The sequence below is a fragment of the Eumetopias jubatus genome, unplaced genomic scaffold (genome assembly GCF_037043125.1).
Source record: "Eumetopias jubatus isolate StellerSeaLion01/CBP00866 unplaced genomic scaffold, mEumJub1_p1.0 scaffold_8, whole genome shotgun sequence".
In the NCBI taxonomy this organism is placed as follows: Eukaryota; Metazoa; Chordata; class Mammalia; order Carnivora; family Otariidae; genus Eumetopias; species Eumetopias jubatus.
Window position 1 is genome coordinate 20,946,541 of NW_028274814.1, and position 21,962 is coordinate 20,968,502.

At 39.7% G+C, this 21,962-nt stretch overlaps 1 protein-coding gene across 2 annotated transcripts in view; it reads left to right on the top strand.

Moving 5' to 3' along the window:
• ITGA8 (integrin subunit alpha 8) overlaps positions 1–21,545 on the top strand; it is a 191,783-nt gene extending 170,238 nt beyond the window's left edge. For both annotated transcript variants that reach the window (XM_028114140.1, XM_028114141.1), the window contains 4 exons: positions 3,439–3,552; positions 10,274–10,375; positions 18,198–18,320; positions 20,217–21,545. In XM_028114140.1, coding sequence (XP_027969941.1) covers positions 3,439–3,552; positions 10,274–10,375; positions 18,198–18,320; positions 20,217–20,303 — 426 coding nt within the window. In that variant the 3' untranslated portion in view covers positions 20,304–21,545. The remainder of the gene's footprint in view (positions 1–3,438; positions 3,553–10,273; positions 10,376–18,197; positions 18,321–20,216) is intronic.
• The last annotated feature ends 417 nt before the right edge of the window (positions 21,546–21,962 follow it).

Sequence of the window (21,962 nt, forward strand, 5' to 3'; positions counted from 1 at the left end):
GGTTCAAGTCCCTGTAAATTTTTATGGCATGGTAATGTTTTTCAAAACCTAAGAGTAGGAAACTGTTACGCTGTTCAGTTTAGGATAAATTAATAAAATCCCACATATTATTGTTTAAAGAAAGCTTCCCAGAGGAACAGTAGAACGGAAAACAATGATTTAAGTCCTGGGGATGTGGCATACAGAATGGTACTGTACTTAATAATCCTGTATTGCATATTTGATAGGTGTTAAGAGAGCAGATCTTAAAAGCTCTCCAAGATCATAAAAAAACTGTAACTGTGTGGTAATGGATAGTAACTAGACTTATTGTGGCGATCATTTCACAAAATATACAAATCATGAATCATTATGTCACACAACCAAAACTGATATAATGTTCTGTGTTAATTATACCTCAGTAAAAAATTTAATAATTTTTAAAAAGAAAACAATAATTGGCATCTATAGAATTCTAATATGCAATACCAGTGTGAAAGCCCTCTGGAGAACCAGTGTCCAAACCTACGGGAACCAACAATTTAGAAAATCAGTGTTCACTTTTATTTTTCAATTTCCAATTATTTTACATCTCATGAGTACACTGAGGCAGGAGAGATCAATAACTAAAATTCTTTCGAAAATTATATGCACTTCTGTTCTAGGGTCAGGATTTTCCCCTCCCGTTCTTTCTCATTAAATATTTTTAATGCAAGATGATTTCTAACTCCTGAATATCATAGAAACTTACTACTTGCAGATGAGAGCAAGGCAATCCTTGATTTCCATTTCTGACTTCGTTAACTCATGCTTTATTCTCTTTGTCTCTTATTGGTTCGAAAATTGCAAATCATACGCCTCCCCGTGTCCTCAAGTCAAAACGGTTCTGAATAGAAAGTGATTATACAAAGTTTATTCTAAAATCAAAAGTTCAATAAGACCTCCTACGGTTTTTGTTTAGTTAAAAACAACTTACTGAATCCCATTTCTGATTAGGAATTTGAAAGTGCAAAATGCCAACATCCTGTGTTGGGATCATAATTTCCAATTTGCATAGGAAAAATTTGTTATCTGTCACACTGAAATATACTTCTCCTCTGCCCAAGAACGTCCTTGCCTCTCTTATCTCGGACCCCTGCTGCTCTTATAATGACCATACCATCTCCTCCTCGCCAGGCTTTCTGCTTGTCCCTTTCCCTCCTCAGCTTACAGAAACCTTATCTTTCAAACCTTCTTCAGCCTATGATACTATTAACCGCTTCCTGAAACTGTATGTCCCTTGGCCTCCCGCAAAATACTCTCTCCTGGCTCTCTTCCAGTCTGTTGGCCTGAGCCTTAGACTTGTTCGTGGGCTTCTCTGCCCATGTACCTCAGGTCTGCATCCTCAGGTCCCTTCCTTCTGCCACCAACTTCGCTCCTTCAGGGAGATGTTCTGCACGATCGTGAACTCCAGCCATGCCCACTGCCATCTTAGCAGTCCCTACTACACTCTAGACTCGAGGGGCTCAGGGTATACATTCCTCTGGATGCCTGATAACCACTCCAGCCCCAACACATCCAGAACTCTGTCTCCATGCCCCCCAGAACGTGCTTCTCCTCTAGGATTCCCAGTCTCAGGAACGCCAGTGCCCATCCGCTCGGTTCCCCAGCCAAAAGGGCTCCCTACAGCCCTCCCTACAGTCCTCCCTCTCCTTCATCGCAACTTCCAATTTGTCACCAACGTCCCATTCTGCTTCGTGAACCTCCTTAAACTCCGTTTTCCTCTCTCCATCCCCGTACCTCAGTTCAGGGCCTCCCCCCCTCTCCCTTGGACTCTTGCAACAGCCCTTGTCACCCTCCTCGCTTCCCACTCTCCTCCGCCCACCAGGCTTGCCTTCCATACCACCTGCCCCTAAAGCCCAAACCCCATCATAGCCCTGGCTTAAATGGGACCTTCTGAATAGGATCTAAACTCCTCAGCTCCAATAGGAACCTTCTTTACCACCTAGACTTCCTCTCATTCCTCTCGCACTTGCATCCGTCCACCCTGCCCCCGAATACCCTTTTCTCCTCTCTTCTGAACATGCACTGGCCTTGTCCCTGTCTGCCTGGACAGCTAGGTCACTCTTTCTCACCCTTCAAGACTCATTCTGAGCCCAATCTTTTTCCGGAATCCTCCAACAGAGCTAGCTCACCAGGACCAACAGCTCCAGGGAGCTTATAAGAATCACCCCCTTCTCACTCACCTCCTTTGCCTCCAGAGGGTGGGATTGGAGATACACAGCGTGTCAGTAATGAAGTGGAGGTAGACATGAGGGTCCTCACAGGGGACACAAACTGCGCACTTCCAGAATTCCTGCTCCTGCTGCAGGCACAAAACCCCAAACACCTCAGCGCCCAGCCCTAGTAGAACAAGAACAGCCCCGCCACCTGAACCTGGAAACAGCATTTCGAAATCTGACCTCCCTGGAATTTATCAGATGCCCCTTATCGATTGCTTTGTTTTTAGAGAATTCAGAGGTTCTCAAAAAAGATTTTCATGGCAATATATCCCTCAAGTTACTCTGTGGTTTAGCAATTGCATTAAAATGAAGTGCCTCAGTTAAATCCTGCTCATACTAGTCAATAAACTAATGCTTATTGAGCATCAGTAGTCCAGAGCCAGTGCTTGAGACATGGGAAATAAGTAAAGCATAACCCACACAATAAGTTCAAATCAGTGAGGGAGTACAATTCAAGAAGTATCATCCTGCACATGTGTACACAGAAAACGGATGTGAGCCATCTATTTATTTCCATACTGGACCCAATCAAAAAATATGATTTGACAGGTAGAATGTCATCACAATGAATCCTTCCCTGGAACATGCATTTTATATAGTAAAAGTTACCTGTTGTAAGTTGGCAAAATTAGGAACTAGCTTAAAAACAGCCTAATGGATGGAACTCGAAGGTTCTGCTTTATAACCAAGAAGTAATTTAGAAGGAAGAATGTTTTGGAAAAAATGGGTTGATAACACTGGGTCTTTGAGACAATATAGATAACAGGGAGCTTCCTCCGAAGCCGTTTCTGGGCTCCTCTAGTCCAGGGTCACGTGTTGTCAGGGTCTATAAGAAATATCTTCCCACCTTCGGAGAAAGGAAATCAACAAAGAACAATCCAATCACTGCTGCGGAGAATTGTTTTAAGTCCTTAGGAAAAAAACAAAGCTTAAATCTTATGTTGTATTTTACATTCCATTATCTCTACACTACCAGTAAAACTGATGCATCATTACTACCAAATTGTGTTTTCTCTTGGTTGTTTCAATGTAATTGTTTGTTATTTAAATGAATAATTTATGAATTAGGTGGTGACTTCTGAGAAAATACAGTGCAGATAAGCTGACTTCAATGTTGATTTTCCACCACAATTTAAAAACACCAATTGGCCACCACTGCTGTTGAGGTTTTTGTTTTTTGTTTTGTTTTGTTTTGCAGAATTGTACAAATATCGAGTGCTTACAAATCTCCTGTGCAGTGGGGCGGCTAGAAGGAGGAGAAAGTGCCGTCCTAAAAGTCAGGTCACGGTTATGGGCCAAGACCTTCCTCCAGGTAACGACACTGACGCTCATGCACCCGCTTGTAGGGAAACGCTCCTCAAAAGCTCAGCTGGAAGTTTTCCTAAAAAGGATTTTTAAATGTTTTAATTTTTAAATTTAGAAAAATTTGATTTTTTTCATTTAAAAAAATTTAGATTTAATTTTAATTTTAATTTAACATTTTTTATTAATTTTTTAAATTTTTTAATTTTTAAAATCGTTTAAAAGAGGCGTCTGTGGAGACGTTGAGCCAAGATCAGCTGGTCATCTTTCCCATCAGGTGAAGACCTTTTTTTTTTTCCCAGCTTTTTTGAGATGTTGCTGACCTATATGGAAATTTAAGGCATACAGCATGATGATTGGAGACCTGTATGTTTTCGAATGGTTACTACTCTGAAGTTCATTCATACCTCCATCCCCTCATGTAAATACCTTCGTGTGTGTGTGTGGAGGGCAGGTGATAACTTTTAAGACCTACTCTTTTAACAGCTCTAAGAATCCAATACAGTATTGTTAATTATACATTAGATACTCAGAACTTATTCATCTTATAGCAAGAAGTTTGTACCCTTTGACCGTCATCGCCCCAATCCCCCCTCCCCGAGGCCCTGGCAACCTCCAACCTGATCTACTCTATTTCTGAGTTCTGCTTCTTTAGATTCTACATGTAAGTGATGTCCATACAGTATTTGTCTTTCTCTGACTCCTTTCACATAGCATAATGTCCTCCTTATCCATCTTTGTTGTCACAAAAGGCAGGATTTCCCTCTTTTTTATGGCTGAGTAATATTCCTTCATCTTTTAGGTGAAGACAATGAAAATATTCTGAGTCCGTAAGACCTTTAGACAGTAACTTAGCTTCAAATAAATCTATTTAGCTCACCACTTTCTACCCAGTGGCCAGCACATCGTAGTTCTTCAGTAAATATTGGTCAGCGGAATGATGGTGCGTATAAGAACACAGTGTAAGCCATATGCCCCAAAGGGTCAAAATAGAAATCAATGAAGAAGGGAAAAGGGATATTCCACAGCCTGGGCTCCAGCCAGTGACGTTCCACATATGTGTGATTAATAGATTCTTGGCTGCTTCAGTGTGTCTATACTGTGGCATCCCACCCTACCACAGATAATTCCGTGGATTGTGTGCATTTTAAAGTTTTAAGATCTCTTTTATACTGTACAAATTCATTTTTTCCATTTGGAAAGAGCTGTTTATTCAAATGATACTACTATGCTGTGACCTTGTGGTTTAGAAAGGATTTACAGAGGGGGAAAATAAGATAAATTAAAAACCCTACCAAGTCTATGCATTCTTGCTCATATTTTAACTATTAAAAAATTCATCTGGCTCATTGCACCATAGAAAATCAAATGGTAAAGTCCTTTTGAGTCTAACTAATAAATACAGAATTTCAGGGCTCTGGATTTTCTGTTTTCCGGGATTCAAAATACTTCTGTAGTCTCACAAATCTTATTTAATTTTGTTTCTAAAATAAATAGAAGGAAAGTTAAAGGTATTTATGAAATAGTGGTGAAGCTTTTTTATTTTTTAACTAAGGCAGGGTTTCTTAATCTCAGCATACTATTTCAGATCAGATCATTATTTGTTGTGGGGAGCAATCATTATAGGATTATAGAATGCTTTATGGGAAGTGCATTATAGGTTGCTTAACAGCATCCCTGCCCCCCCCGCCCACTAGATGCAACCCATTCCCCAGTTGTGACCATCAAAACTGTCTCTAGACATTGCCAACGTCCCCTGGGGGCAAAATCACCCCCAGTTTTGAATGCCTGAACCAGGGAGAAGTGCAGTACACAATTTATTTGATTTTTAAAAAAAATTTTTTTAGTTAAACCATTATTTATTCATTCACTAAACAAATACCCATGGAATGCCAACTATGCGCCAGGCTCCTCTTCAGGTATCGCTTCCTTTCCATCGATTTGTTCATGGTCACTCTGTTTTGGGGTTGTTACTGCTTGTCTCAGAGTTGAGGAGTTGAGGAGAGGAGTCTCACTGAATTCCCAAGCCCCTACAGTCTTCAGTGATAACCATACATTCCTTCTATTACTTTGGGTATCACATCCTACTGAAATAAGGGAGAATAACTTTTTGGTGAAACAGGACTAAAATCATTACAACACCACAGTCAAGGGAAACAGGATTATTTAATTTTTTTAAAGATTGTCAACTTATTAACTTGTTAATTTTAGAGAGAGAGAGAGAGCAGGGAGAGGGGCAGAGGGAGAGAGAGACTCTCGAGCAGACTCCCCGCTGAACACAGAGCCCGATGTGGGGCTCGATGATCCCAGGACCCTGAGATCATGACCTGAGCCAAAACCAAGACCAGAGAGAGTGGCTCAAGTCACCAGCATTTACCCACAGCCATAGCCCACATTTCCGCACACCCAGTTTCTGCGTATTCCCTGTCTTGTAATCTGAGGGCCGAAGAGGAGTGCCTTCCTTATTGCAGTCTCTCTCCCTTGCTCCCTCCCTGCCTCTCCCACTCTCTCTAAGAATATACTACATACTGGAGGTCTTTAACGGTTTTGTCATGCAATCCAAAAGGAGGTAAACATTTTCTGCCTTCCTAATCTAAACTAGAAAGTTTACAATTCTTGCCTGTCATGATTTGCTGCATTATGTTTGTTTCTGTCCACTTGGTGAACATGCAAACCGGTCAGAAAAAGATTTTATTTAGAATAGTCCTAAATGATACCCTGTCCTGTGATTGTTGCTTGAAACAATCCTTCCCAGGTAAGATTTTACCAGTAATTGCTTAGGTTTTGTCAGCTCACAAGGCTTTGTGTCTGGCAAATGTTGAGTACTTAAACATGGGCGATGTGGTCAAAAAGAATTCTTGAGAAGGAAGTGAGCCGTGGGAAGGTAGGAGTGGAAGGGCTCATGATGTTACCAGCCACACCATGTATTTAACCAATTCAAAAGCCTCACTCTCCATTTGTTACCGACTAGAGGACTTGTATTAGTACCAAGACCATAAGCAAATCATTGTGCAAAAGTGCATGACAGCTAGTGAGCTGCAAACCACGGTTGAAATGATGCAGCAATGATAGAGGAACAGGGAATTTTCTGAGGATTAATAGCTAGCTGGGGCAGGTTGAAGGTCCCAGATATCGTCAAGGGATATTAACTCCAACTGCTTTTTCAATCTTAAATTGCCTGCAATATAGCAATGGTCGCTATTAGATGAGTATATTGCTATATGGAAGAGGAGATTTCTTTTAAACCAAAGAATAATGTAGTTGTTATGTGAAGACCACGGCTGAAAGCATTCAACTTTGAACGTAGAATCAGTAATATGACTCTGCTCATAATTGTTGTTCATGAATTAAATACTTGTGCCATGCTTTTGACCTGCAGTCACGAGACTAGCACATCTCTGGTGCCACCCCAGCTGATCATAGTCTAATTGCTTACATATCCCCCATTCCCGGGAGCTCCAGAGCATCTTAGAAAAATGAAAAAACAAATGTATTTTCCTACTGAAGAGGATGGAAGAATCTTGGTTTTGGGGAATAATTTAAAATAAGGAGTAGATCTGTCTATGAGTTGTATTGTTTGCAGGCTATTTGCCTACCACCTTAATTTGTTCAGGCCCCAGACTGTGTCAGTTTATGTCACTGAATCAAGTAGTGGAGGGACAGGTCAACAGCCCGTTTTCATGAACCACAGCCCCCATTTTATGTCACTACCTTTCTTACAACTTCTTGAACTTTCTAATCTAGTTGAAAGTGGACGGGGTCCAATTCAACCATTGAAAGAACTAAACCTTCTATAAGGTGCTATAAAATGGGTGTTATGTGAGGTGGGAGGGTTCATTCACTGTCCATTTACGTGGTCAGTCAGCCAGGGTTGAAGCTGTTGGAGGTGCTATGGAAGATACAAACATTATATCCCATGGTTTACACCCTCCATTTCTATACAATCTTGTTGAGGAGAAAAGTAATCGAGACAAATAATAAGTTAAACAACAATGTCAACATTGCAAACAGTGTAGGACAAATATAGTTTCATCCTCATCTTTCTGAATCAGAATCCCTGAGCCTGATCCCAGCTGTTTCTGAAGCTCCGCAAAGCCCACGGGGCTGTGAACCCTTGGAAAGGACACTGAGGACTGGGCATAAAGTAAAACATGAGGAAAAATCAAACTGTGGCCAAGAGCAGAGGGGGTAAAGGAAGGAGGTGAATGGAAATCCCCTCAGAGAAACATGTTTCTCCCTGTTCTACATTCTAGAGTTCAAATCCCACCTTTTATTCATTAAGAAACTTCCATATTCATAAATGCAGAATCAGGCAGGACAAAACTTCCCATCTAGAGCTGAGACAGAGATGGAGGTCTCTATTGATTTGTTCCTCAAAGATACGACTTCGAGAACAAGAGAATTATTTTCTATCCGTTTTTTTAATTGGACTTGGAGACTAGAGAAAATTTGTTCTTTGGAGTTTGGGGAGCATGGACACACATGTGAGTATGTAATTGTGATTCTTATGCAGAATCTCATGGCCAGAATTTGGTCATGTTCCTTCTGTGCCTACCAGCCAGGGTGGTAAAGAAAGTAGATTTAAATCACCAAGTACATGCCAGAATTTATGAGCAAAGTCCTTCCACATTTTAAAAAACACTTCTCATACAAACAAACAAACAAATCCAACTTTCAGTTAAAATGGAAAAGCCAGGAGACAAAAGAACATCAGAAGAATAACAACCAAAAACTAATTTTTCCAAATGAATGAAGTTACTTATCCTGGAATGTTGGGGTAGAAAGAAAGAGTCAAAGATATAGTGACTTTAAGTATTTAAAAATGTTGCATACTCTTGCCTGTCCTTATCGTCTAGAGGAAATGGGATTTATTGAAAAGAGGAAAACATTCAGTCACAGGAAGAAAAAAAGAAGAACTTTGTAAAAAAATGTAAACAAAATTATTACAGTCCAACTTGATGGATTGGCTTCAAGAAACCCAGCATTCAATTATAAATGGTGAAGTGCTGGTGAATGTTTAATAAACTGCTCTGTGGGAGTAGGGGGGAAAGCTCCAGTGGGCAGCATTTGCTGATTTCCATGGTGTAAATATTCCCACCATGGCTGATTTCAAGCTGCCAGCGTGACGTCACCAAATCTGGAGTTGGGAAGAGAGGTTCTAACACACCATCGTATCGTATTTCCCCTTCCAGATACAACAGACTTTGATAATATCCAGAGCATAGATACTAGCAAAATACAATAAAATAGTTAATAAATACTGAGTTTGGAGTGTGTATGACCTTTTAAAAAACATAATTTTCTGAAAGTCACATATATAGAAGTTTTAATAATGGCTCTGTTTAACAACTGATACTCAAAATTCCTGAAATTTTAACAGTCTGCTCTCAAGAGCCATTATGAACCAGCTCCAGCCTAAGACTGGATAGCTCTAATCACTGTCTCAAGTTAAAGGGTGGGGAACCACAGAAATTTACGTTCTCAAAATTTACGTTCCTTGACTTAGTTTAAATATTTTCCTTTGGCTTTAATCAACAGTTAATATGGGAACCAATTAAACAAAAAAAAATTTTTTTTGCTGAAAAGTTTTATCAAAAATTCTGTGGCTTTAAGTCAGTAGTTCTTTTTTTTTTTAAGATTTTATTTGTTTATTTGACAGAGAGAGATTGAGATCACAAGTAGGCAGACAGGCAGGCAGAGGGAGAGGGAGAAGCAGGCTCCGCACCAAGCAGGGAGACCGATGCAGGGCCCGATCCCAGGATGCTAGGATCATGACCTGAGACAAAGGCAGACGCCCAACCGACTGAGCCACCCAGGCGCCCCTAAGTCAGTGGTTCTTAACCAAGAGGATTTTGCTCCTCGGGGGACATTGACAATAATTAAAGACATTTTTTTTAAAGATTTTATTTATTTATTTGAGAGAGAGAGAGAGAGAATGAGAGATAGAGAGCGCGAGAGGGAAGAGGGTCAGAGGGAGAAGCGGACTCCCTGCTGAGCAGGGAGCCCGATGTGGGACTCGATCCCGGGACTCCAGGATCATGACCTGAGCCGAAGGCAGTCGCTTAACCAACTGAGCCACCCAGGCGCCCTTAAAGACATTTTTGGTTGTCACAACTGGGATAGAGGTGTTACTGGCCTGGCATCTAGTGGGTAGAGGTCAGAGATAACTACATATCCTACAATGCTCAGGACAGTACCCCATCCAACCCCAAAATCCTAACAGTGCTGAGACTAAGAGAGCCTATTCTGGGTCTTCTGTATCAGATGAAATGTGATAAATTTCTTTATAACTTAGTATCAGCCTCTCTCCTAAAATATTTCCCTCTATCAGATAATAAGAATTTTATAACCCACTATATCTCCCCTTTGTTCTTCACTAGCAGCAACTATATTAATCCTTGTGCTTGATTCTTTTTAGGACTCTGATTTTCTGTTTTTATTCTAACATCGTTGTACCAAGTCTTTTGTTAATACAACAAATTCCTTTTAGAACTAAGAAAAGGATGAATGACTGGATGGGCAGTTGGATGGACAGTGGAATGGATGTCTCAAAGGATGGAAGTATGATGGATGATTAGACGGGGAAAAATTTTTTCAAGAGAAAAACAAAAAAAAGGAAAAATGAAATTTTGCTTTGGAAATGAAAACCACTGAAAACAATTGGATGGCTGCCTGTATAACTTTTTAAATATTTGCATGGAATATATTTAAATAAATATTTTTAATTTCAGAGAAAAAATGATCCCTATTCTCTTGCATCCCTGGTGTCCTTCAAAGTTAAGAAGATGCCTTATAAAGATCAGCCAGCAAAACTCCCAGAAGGAAGCATAGCAGTGAGTATCTGAAAAATATAGAGCCACAATAATTTTGTTGAAATAATTATTTTTTAAATCACTGTTCAGCTTGTGCTACACTTAAGTGCTTATTACATTAACTTGAGGAAAGTTTCTTCTCTGGATCACTATTTTCTTATCTCAGTCTGGAAATTTCTTAGTGCTGCTTGATCAAAGTTTTAAACTTTCAGTGTCAATTTCTACTCAAAAGAAAAATCGCAGTGCAGGACTAATACCACTTTTTCATCAAGCCATTTTGTTTGGAAGAAGTCCAGATAGCAATGATCATTATAATGCAATCCTCCTGATTGTTTAATTTTAAAGACAGCATGGTAAGTGAGGTAGGGATGTTGGGGGGAAACTCTGACTTAGGGACAGCTGGATGACCTTAGTCATATCCTTTCTATGCAAAGAACTGTAATTTTCACCCAGAAAAAAAGCACACTATGATCTTCATTTGAATGAAATGTTATTTTAAAACTGAGTATACTAAACATTAGTGACGGGGGTCTATCAGTCACAACACAACTGCTGTCATCCTCCGCAGCTTGGCAAGGCCATGGAGAGCAGACCAGGACAGGGGGTTTACCTGAGTTTACCATGAAGGTGATCACAGCCAGAGCTCTGGGAAAAAATATTAAGATTTAAATCTTTGTCTCTGGGTCATTCCATAGATACAACCCCCACTTGAAACCTGGTCCCCAGGTCTTTGTTACTCATCGTGCAGCTTGCAGACAGCACCATCTGCATCACCTAGGAAATCCGTCAGAAATTCAGAAACAAGCCTCACTCCAGACCTGCTGAGTCAGGATCTGCATTTTATCACAATCACCAGGGCATCGTGTACACAGTACAACTTGAGAGGCACTGTTTTGGATGGTATATAAGTTGATACTGTCATGATGTCTTATTGGTGTAGGTCTTAAAATGTAATTATAAAATTTAATCTTTCTAGCCTGATCTACTTTTAGTAATTTAAATTGGATAAATCCATCGATTCGTGATTCTCAACCCTGAGTATGCAAAGCATCATCACTCGTGTGACTTTAAAGATATATACACGCTAAGACCTCACCCCAAATATCAGGATTGAGGAGGGCTGGGGTGGGGCCCTGGCACTGTGCTTTAAGAGCACTGAGAGGGGCGCCTGGGTGGCTCAGGTGGTTAAGCATCAGACGCTTCATCTCAGTTCAGGTCTTAATCTCAGGGTTGTGAGTTTAGCACAACAAGGTTGTGAGTTCAGCACAGTGTTGGTGTGGAACATACTTAAAAAAATAAAAGCACTAGGGATCTCCAGCACGGGGTGAGGCAACACAGAGCAAGACCCACATTTCAAACGTGTTTCAGGAACAAACTGAGGGTTGCTGGAGGGGAAGGGGGTGGGGGACGGGGTAACTGGGGGATGGCCATAAAGGAGGGCACTTGATGAAATGAGCACTGGGTGTTAGATGCAACTGACGAATCACTAAACTCTACCTCTGAAACTAATAATACACTATATGGGTTAATTAATTAAAATTTTTAAAAATTAAATTTAAAAAATAAAAAAATGGGATTATATTATTGAACAGACACACACACACATTCTCCTGCGCCTCACCCTGGCTCCACCCACTGGAATTAGGAAACATTCGCGAAATCACTGTACCTCCCTGAGGCTGTTATATTCACCTGAAAGCATTGTTGAGAAGGTTAATAAAGTCCTGCATTACACCTGGAACAAGGTACGCTTCAAGCCTCAGTAATGGTAACCCTCCCAAAATGTCTCACCCTCCCTGGCTAAGTCAAGGAAGCCCAACTTGGAAATGTCAAAATATTTTTGTAAGCTTTGGTGGCATATTAAAGTAAGGACGGCCACATCTTATTTCATTTAGCTCGCCTTTCTTTCCCTTACAAGATGTCTGCTGTAGTTGGATTTACGTTCAACCTAGAAGACGGAGGCTTTGGGTTTTAATACAGAATGTTCATCCAAAGAGGTTCAAAGGCTTGTCTCTCTAAGGGAGATAAATCTGGGTCCCTTTGTTTTCTCTGAGCATGTGTTCCATACCAGAAACATATGTTACAGTCAATCCTGTCAACAGCGTTGGGTCTTTCCGTACCGGCCCCAGGTGATAGCCTGCTGTTCTCAACTCATCTCGATAGACCCACAAAATTATCTGTTACATGTGCTTCCCCATCCCCACCACCCTTGTCACTGCATTTTTTAAAAGCCTTATTATCTGAGGTGGATGATTTACCACATCGTTTATGGAAAGATTATTGGAAAAACATTTAGGAATGAAGGTGCTCTTAGGTCTCCCAATACCTGACCGAGTGGAGATCCGGTTGGTAGAAAGTTTGCCCTGTGCTACAGGGAAACGATTTTCCTGTGGCTTGATTTGAGAGGACTGTGCTTTGAGCTAGCTGATGTTTTTTTTTGTTTGTTTGTTTTGTTTTTTGTTTTTTTAAAGTGAGTTCTTCTCAAAGGTCATTCTTATCTGGAAAAGAATGCAGCAGAAGGGAATTGCTTTAAGGCGATGAGTTGGAATAGGTTGAGAATCGTAAGAACTCCAATCCATACTCTGCCAATGGGGAAACCCTCTCAGATACTTCTTTTGTAATGAGACTTGTTGTCCTAGGCCCTTGTGTGGGATGATTAGTGAGTTTGTATTCCCTTGTCAACGTGGTCATGATTTCAACCATTTCTAGAACCCCATGTGAGCTTCACACACTGAAGCTATCTGCTACCTGTAGCATGTCTGTGTTTGTAACAAATGAACTCATGAAACATGACCCTTGCCATGTTCAGAGGTGAGGAAAAGGTGACCTGGGATGCAAAGGGCTATGATTGAAGGTTCAATCATTACAGTGCAGCAGAAAAAACAGGATTCAGTTACTTGACCATTTTCTTTGCCTAGCAAGAAACGTTGGTATTTGTATGTCATGCCACTAAAGCTGAATTCCATAACTGACACCTAGGAGGGAATATTACTGTCTAGTGTAACTCCAACAGTAGTTATTATACAAGAGTTCATGAGAATCCTTATTGAAACCTCCATACAAAAACTGTTGAATCCATTTCATTTGTTAGCACAACTTCAAAACCTTAAAATGGAATTATTATATCAAACAATTGTTTGGAGTTCAAACTGCTTATCTCATAGGGGTTATTTAAATGTTGTTAAAATGTGTGTCCAGCTGGTCCACTTTATATCATTTTGTTCTAAATGGCACTGTAGGTAAGGTATCTTGGTACATTCATTTAAAACATTCCTGTGACCCCTATGAAGTATGTTTACACAAGATTTTGTGATACCTAAATACAGATGTCAACATAAATTACAGTTGCAAATACAAGGGAGCTTTTTCCTTCTACCTTGGTATTTTGTCAAAATATACAAAAACATATCATAAATGTCAATGATAAAATATGGGCATATTAAAAATTTATTTATGATCTTTCAATCATAATAAAGAACAAGATTTATGACTGGATGAAGGTAAGATTAAATGTTCCCTACTTAGCATCACTTTAAGAAAGTCTAAACCACTTGTAATTTATGGATCTCACGTCCTAAAATTGCAGATAATTATAATAAGGGAATTGTTAAAATGTTATGTAGTTCTTTAAATAGCTGTAGGTTCTTGATACATGAAGACAAACTGAAACGGTTTGTTGATTAGTTGGCACACACCTGAGTTTTTCTCCCTAAATTTTCAGTACTTACTTCAGTTAGTCACCATTACCCTTCTTTCTTAAAGCAGTTGAAATTTGTAATCGCTTGTCCGTATTCTTAAAGGAAACTTTTAGTTCTCAATATACCCCATCTTCTGCCTTGGGACCACCTTGTTGTTGAATGAATCTTATAAGGAGGGACTTAAGTAAATGGGCAAATCACACCATTGTGTGAGATCATACAAAATGTTCTAGAGCTGTGCAGTCCAGTATGGTGGCCATCAGCCACAAGTGGATAGTGAGTACCTGAGAGGTGGCCACTGTGACAATGAACTAGTAGTTTTACTTTAACTCATTTAAAGGTAAACCTAAAAACTTGCTGTATAAGGTGTTTGTCCATTAAATGAACCTGTGTTTTTTCTCTGAGACTGCATTTCACTTTAACCTTTGAAAATCTAGTTTGTTGTCATGTGCTGCAAATATAAAATACACACTGAATTTTGGAGACTTCTTTTTAAAAAAATAGTTTAAAATGTCATATGTATATTTTTATATCAACTGCATGTTGAAATGATAATAGTTTTGATACTTAGGCTTAAATAAATTATTAAAATTAATCTCATCTTTTTCCTCTCTTTTTAATGTGGATACTGAAAATTCTTTAATTACACATGTGGCTTACATTTTATTTCTATTGGACACCACAGATCTAGAGCAGGGTTACAGAATGTTCCAGTTTGGAGCTGATGATAATACCTGCAGAGCTTCAGAGAACATGGGGTATTTAATAAATCTTATTTGAAATGAATGAAAAATTATTACAATAAATAGTACTTAGTCATGAGAAACTAAAAATTAAGACCTATTTTTCTTACTACTAGTTATCCAAAGGATAACTAAGTTTCTTGTGGGCTTATCAAAATGAGCTGCAAGACAAACATAAATGCTAACAAAGTTTTAGTATTTTCCAACATTTTATTTCTTGGCAAGTTTTCCCAAAACCATTCTGTAATTTCCACAGCACTAACACAAATTTAAATAAGCTTTGGTCTTATAAAAGTGATCAATTTAGTCTTTCCCTAGCAAGCTTGTCTCTGTAGTTCAAGTTTCTAATTTACACAGATCATTGACTTTTAGGAAAAGCTGGGCTTTACCTGTTTTCACCCATGAATGAAATGCCCCATTGCCATTTATACACATGAATATGTCACATGACTCCCTGATCAATGTGTCCTCAGAAAGACCTCCCTTTCCAAGACACGTACAATTCTTCCAATGATGTGTCACCCTTGACTCTTCATCCACCTCTTTCCAGCAACAATCAATTAGCTCCCCCGCCCTGGCAATCTGGAGAAATGCTCCGGGGCACTGTTGTTGATTTTCTGTATTTCCAACTGTCATCGGTGTAGTGACTTCTTGATTATGCGGTGCAAAGCCTAGGTAAGTTTAGGAAAACACCAGGGGCCAAAGGAGGTCTTTGCAACTGCTCACATTTTAGATTGAGAAGATTGCGCAGCCTCAGTGCCACATGGATGTCCTAAAGGCAACAGACAAGAAAAGCAGAATAGAGGTGCAGGGGGAAAGTTTTCCAGTTTGCTTTCTTTTAAAATTCTTTGTTCTTTCCTCCTGGTTAATTACATATGATGACTTTAGGGAAATGTACAAGACATGTATAATCTTAACTTTTGTAAAATACTCAGAGAAAGGGAATAGCGTGGTATTTTTTAAGTGAGCATGTTACAGGGAGCTGACTGATGACCATTTGCGTGATGAGAATTTCAGAATTTTGGAACTGAAAAGGACAGTGGGGATCATCTACTCTCAGACGTTTTTAAGACACTGCTGTCAAGATCTTTGGAAGTGATTGCAAATGAAAAGCCAACAGATTTTGTAATTATATCTAGAAAGTTGTTTTCTGCTTCAGGAGACCCTAATAAGCATATCCTGTTCAATTTAATATTTTATTCATATTTTCCATCATTGCTGCAAAAAAAAAGGCCTTCACATATCATTATTAACTCTTTGTAAGTGACCTCCCCTACCTGTTTCTACAGAATGACCAGTTTTTTAGATAATAACATCAAAACCTATAGTAGCCAAGAGGCACAGGAACCCAGCAAAGTCACTGGTAGCTTTTCTCCCATCCCATTGCTTTTTACTAACCTAACAATCTGAACAGGCCCTTCTTTCAACTCCTTTAGCTAAATTGGGAGGCAATTTAAGATATTAATTAGGTAAATCAAGACAGGGAAGATGAAGAAGCATGGTTGCTTGTGTTACTGTAAATTACCTATTAGTAAATTTTGGTGATCTCTAACACATGAACTAAATATAGCCTGAAACTATGTTGTTTCCTCAGTGTACTTAGAGCTCAGAGGGAGGAAACAGTTATCAGAAACCTCAGAATTGGGGCACCTGGGCGGCTCAGTCGGGCAAGCATCTGCCTTTGGCTCGGGTCATGGTCCCAGGGTCCTCAGCAAGGTGTTGGCTTCTCCCTCTGCCTGCCGCTCCCCCTGCTTGTGCACGTGTTCTCTCTCTCTCTGTCAAATAAATAAATAAAATCTTAAAAAAAAAAAAAGAAAGAAAGAAAAGAAACCTCAGAATTTTCCATGGCTCCAGATTTTCTCTCTCCTGGGTCATTGTAACTGGCTAGTGAGTACATGATCACTACTATCCCTTGTGGTTCCAAAATTCTGAAATTCTCATTATCGAAACTGTAGGCATCTGCTTCCAGTAATATTAGGATCATTTTGCAAGACGACTTCATGTCCTCTCTCGGAGCACCTTACGAAAAGGATTGAGCACTGACTTTGTAGGTGTTACTAGATGTAATTCACCAAGGGAAAGGTATATAAAGAGAGGTGATTCAGAAGTCATCAGCCCCTACCTTGCTCACGCAGCCATATACATGCAGAGGATCAGTGTAGAATAAGCGATGCAGGCTGCAGAATCCAGTGGCATCGTGACTGCTTTGAGTCCTTGCGGTGTATTGCTTCATGCACCACGTGTCCTGTCCTTAGACGGCAGCAAGCAGGGTGAGGCTAATCCCAGCATGGTCATGGAATGCTGCACTTCCTGCTGATGTGTTGGATGAAACAGGGACTGCTCGGCAACGGGAGTTAGCAGGCTAAGGAGGAAGGTATAATGATGAGCAGGTGAAGGCCAGCCTCTTTCTCACTGAGAGCAGGAATCAAGTCACTACTGGTGATGCCTTTGTTTAGTCTGGATGTAAATGATATCTGGGGCTGGAGAATTGAGTGAATTAAGCCATCAGGATGTCTGCCAAATAGGGGAAATGGACCAAGATGAAGGAGCAGTGAAAAGCCAGACAGGCTGAGAAGCTCAGAGGCAGGATGCTCCAATGTAGTTAAGAAGGCAGAGCAAAGAGCTGAGCATGGTCAGGGTCCCATACTTGGGTGCAGGCCACGAAAACACCTATATGTATCCAGTCGGGAAACATTCCAGGGCCACCAACCTTCGCCAGAGTTAGACTTTCTTAGCTGAGACCTGGGATCTCCTTTCCAGTATGCTTGGAGTGAAAAATCTTTTTATGAAGCCTTCTTTTTCTTGTGTAATTAGTCAAGATCTCAAGATTTTTACTGACATGATCCTATCAGCAATCCTCTGAGATGTTTCGTTACAAGCACTACGCGGGTGCAAATAATATAGGTGATTAGGTGATTTTCTAATCTTTTGCACATCCAACAGTCTGATGGATCCAGTTCAACTCACCTCTCAATGAGGTTAGTTCAGGTCTGTGGAGAAATGTGTGTGGACAGACTTGGCCTTCCAGACGGTCTACTTTTAGTCATTACTGCCATAAAAGGTCCAGCCCGATTTAAGGTCACTCCTTTCCACCTTGTTGGTTCTCAGTCTTGGTCCACCTCAATTCCATGCCAGGGTTTCTGGGCTGTTCCAAGCCAAACACACACCAGGTGTATGTAATTAGATCTTCCATCCAACCTGGGGGACCTAAAAATGTGCTGGTTTTTAAGATTTGTTGTCTGAGTGCTGTAGACATTCAAATCTCCCCTGGGATGATTTCAACTCTTGTATGGATCTTTTCAGAACTAACCCCCACCCCCCCCATGTTGTATTGGTAATTACTGCTTTATTTCACCCAATAGTTTTCAGATTTGAGGTCATTTGCTTTATTTTCCATTTCAGATTAAGACATCAGTTATTTGGACAACCCCAAATGTTTCCTTCTCAATCCCATTATGGGTAATAATACTAGCAATCCTTCTTGGATTATTGGTTCTGGCCATCTTAACGTTAGCTTTATGGAAGGTAAGTTTATTTCTTTTATTTTTCTTGTTGAGTAGAGAGGCCACTGAGGGGATTTACAAGGACACACCTAGAGGGGCACCTGGGTGGCTCAGTTGTTAAGCATCTGCCTTCAGCTCCGGTCATGATCCCAGGGTCCTGGGATCGAGCCCCGCAATGGGCTCCCTGCTCAGCAGAAGCCTGCTTCTCCCTCCCCCACTCCCCCTGCTTGTGTTCCCTCTCTTGCTGTGTCTCTGTCAAATAAATAAAATCTTAAAAAAAAAAAGAAACAAGGATACACCTAGAGATTTAAAAAAGACAATGCCAGAGGCATGATTTGGGGATTTTTAACAGTCCAAAAAGCATAACGGGAAAATTGTATCATGTTTGTTTTGGCAACCGTACTACACCTATACAGCTGACAATTTAAGACCAAGAGTGTTTAATGCTGCTTTTATCTTGAGATTTCTTATAAATAAATACAGAGAGAGTTAGACTTTCTTAGCTGAGACCTGTGATCTTCTTTCCAATATGCTTGGAGTGAAAAATCTTTTTATGAAGACTTCTTTTTCTTGTGTAATTAATCAAGATCTCAAGCTTTTTGCTGACATGATCCCATCAGCAATCCTCTGAGATGTTTCGTTACAAGCACTACGCAGGTGCAATTAATATAGTAATTAACTGATACTTGGACTGTCAGGCTAAATAGATCGTGCATGTTATATTCTTGAACTTGTTTTTTTTTAATCTTGCCAATTAGTCCATCTCCATTAGGAAGATTTAATGTCTTTTACTGAAGTTTATTGTAAAAATCTACAATAGGCATTAATTTCTAGCCCCAAAACCAACACGACTGCCAAGTTTCACAGAGCTTTCCACTCCAAAATAGGAACAGTGTCACAATTACATGACTATAAGAGTAATCAATCCAGTCACATCTTAGTTAACCACTATTGTTGTGGTTCCCCAAAATCATAGTGTATTTTTATTTTAAAACAATATGTGGCTTGCTTAACAAACTGAGAAAACCTTGCCATGTGAATTAAATATGTCTTTCCTGATCATTATCATAAGCTGTTTTGTGCCTTCCTGAGTCTACAGAGGCTACTGCATAGTTTACCTTTAGAAATAGACTCTTATATTATTCTGTTATTTATAGTATCTTTGTTTCCATAAATGATGCAATGACATATGGCAATTGACAGAATATGGTACTAGTCCTGGGAAAAAAAAAGAGAGAGAGACAACTCAATAGTTATAACGAAACCCAGTGAATTTGGCTTCCAGTGTAAGAAACAATCAATAGGAATTAAGGTTCCAGTTTTCCAGACCAAATACTAATGGAAATTCAGGAGGATGAAGATTCTAGAATCACTTCTTCCTCAAGTTGCTGGCTGGTCTTTGGAAAGTCACTAAAATGTCCTGGGATTGAAAGAAATGACCAATCTACTTTTCCTCTATATGCTATGTGCTCCACAAGTACAGAGCGATATGCAAGCATCTCCTCTCTTTTTCCTAAATTCCATCGCAAGGTAGCCTACAGTACACTTCAGCAGTTGGTACTTCTGCTGGCTCCAGAAAGCATGCAGAAAAGCAGAGAGGAAGACTGGGCCTTGTGGCTATAACCTCAGGGGGAAAAAATGCCAGGTCCATAAGTGGATTATACAAAACAGGGACATTCCCCCACTACCACGACATGGCAGGAGGAAGGACCCAAACCCTCTGCTCTATGCAACGAATTCCTCTCTGAAGGTAAAGAAGACTCCGCTTTCCCCTCCTAATTTGGAGAATCCAACAGATAATATCCACAGAGCTCCGATTTCCTTAGAAAACAGAGAAAGTGAAAATCCTTATAATGAGGAGTTTCACCCAGTTCCCAGAACAACTTGATATTATAGCCCTCTTTTCTCTTGTTCATAGTGTGGATTCTTTGACAGAGCGAGACCCCCCCAAGATGATATGAACGACAGGGAGCAATTGACAGATGAGAAAGCCGCGGAGGCATGAGAAGTAAAACCCCAAGCTCAAAACACACAAACACTGGTCCTGTTCAAGGAAAAGAAGGAACACAAAGGTTCAGTAAATGTTTCCCTGTACTTGCCAGTGACCTAGGAAATGGAAGGCCCCCAGAAATATCACTTCATCTATGCTGCACTTTGGAGAAGCTGCCACAGAGCCCAGAGACCCTTCTGGGTGATGTAACGTCCATCCTCAACACTGTGGAAACCATTAGCAATCATGAAAGACGTCTTTTGCTTTAGTCGTTCTGTCTTTGACAGATGCTCTGAGATGGGCATGGGAACTCAAGTTGCTTTCCAGGTAAATCCAACTCAAGTTGCAGAGATGAACTGTCTGAATCACAGTCGACTTCGGAAGGTGAACTAGGACCGAACCTTCCAACACTACTGCATCCAACAGAATATTCGACACCTCCCATGGAAAAGAAACATTTCTAATGAAGTTATGGCTCAGGGAGACAAGCATTATGTTGTTGGTACTGTGAAAGTACTTTTGAAACAACAAAGATGATCTTGTAACTGAGGATAACAATTTATTTATTTATTCTCCATGTCTCTAGGCAGATGTTCTGGTCATCTAGAATATTTGGACATTACAATTTGGTTAGCTGGTTTTTGAAATCACTCACTAAATTTCCTTCTAAGATAACCATCTTGTGCAGATAAATTAACAGAGCTTCAGGATTTAGACAGTGTTAAGGAAAAGCAGACAGTTTCACTTAATACCACGCCACCTGCAACCTGAAATCACTTTTATTCACATTTTCCAGGGACTCACGTCTGCTTAATTTAGCTTTGCAAAAAGATGTATTTATACTTCCTTTTAGAGAAACAAAAATCTTCCCATTGACTTAATTAGCAATACAGAAATTTCAAGGTACTCTGGAACCTGTCTGGTGGTTAAAAGTAATGGTAAAATTTCTAGAGTCCATTAACAAAAAAGCAATTTTACAATATGGGCAAGCATTATTTTTAATTATAAGAAGCAACGCCAATATTCAGCTTGGGATTAAATACCTATTTTCTCTACTGTACCTCAAATTTATATACACAGGAAGACGTGTTAAGCATACATGGGAAAGAAATATAAAGTTATGCAGATGTGAGATGAACCCAGAAAGGGGATTCCTAAGAATTTTATCTACCATTGTCTATTCTAACTTTACTACTCATTTTTACTGCTAATCTTTATAGTACATACCTTTGGAAAATAATCCTTATTTAAGCTATTCTCCTGTCATCTAAAATTTAACCATCACAAAAAGTTGATGTTTAGGACTCTTGTAAATAATCCATAACCGTGTGTAATGTCATCATTTTTGAAGTAAACTTGACCAGCCAAATTCATATAATCTGCACAATTTTGTATCCTTTTTATGAAAATGAAAAATTACTATGAAGAAATCCTGAACAAATTTTATATTTATGTGCAATATTTTATAGACCTATGTATCTAAAGCATGTTTACACTGGCATTAGTTATGTTTTTAATTAATATGCTGAATATTACATATAATAGAGCAAGCGGACCAAAATCCTTCAGTTTACAAAGCAGTTGGAAAATTTGTATTCCCGATGTCAACAATCACACTTTATTTGAAAGATGAGCCAAACTCACAGACACTAAATTTTCTGTCATGCCTTAACC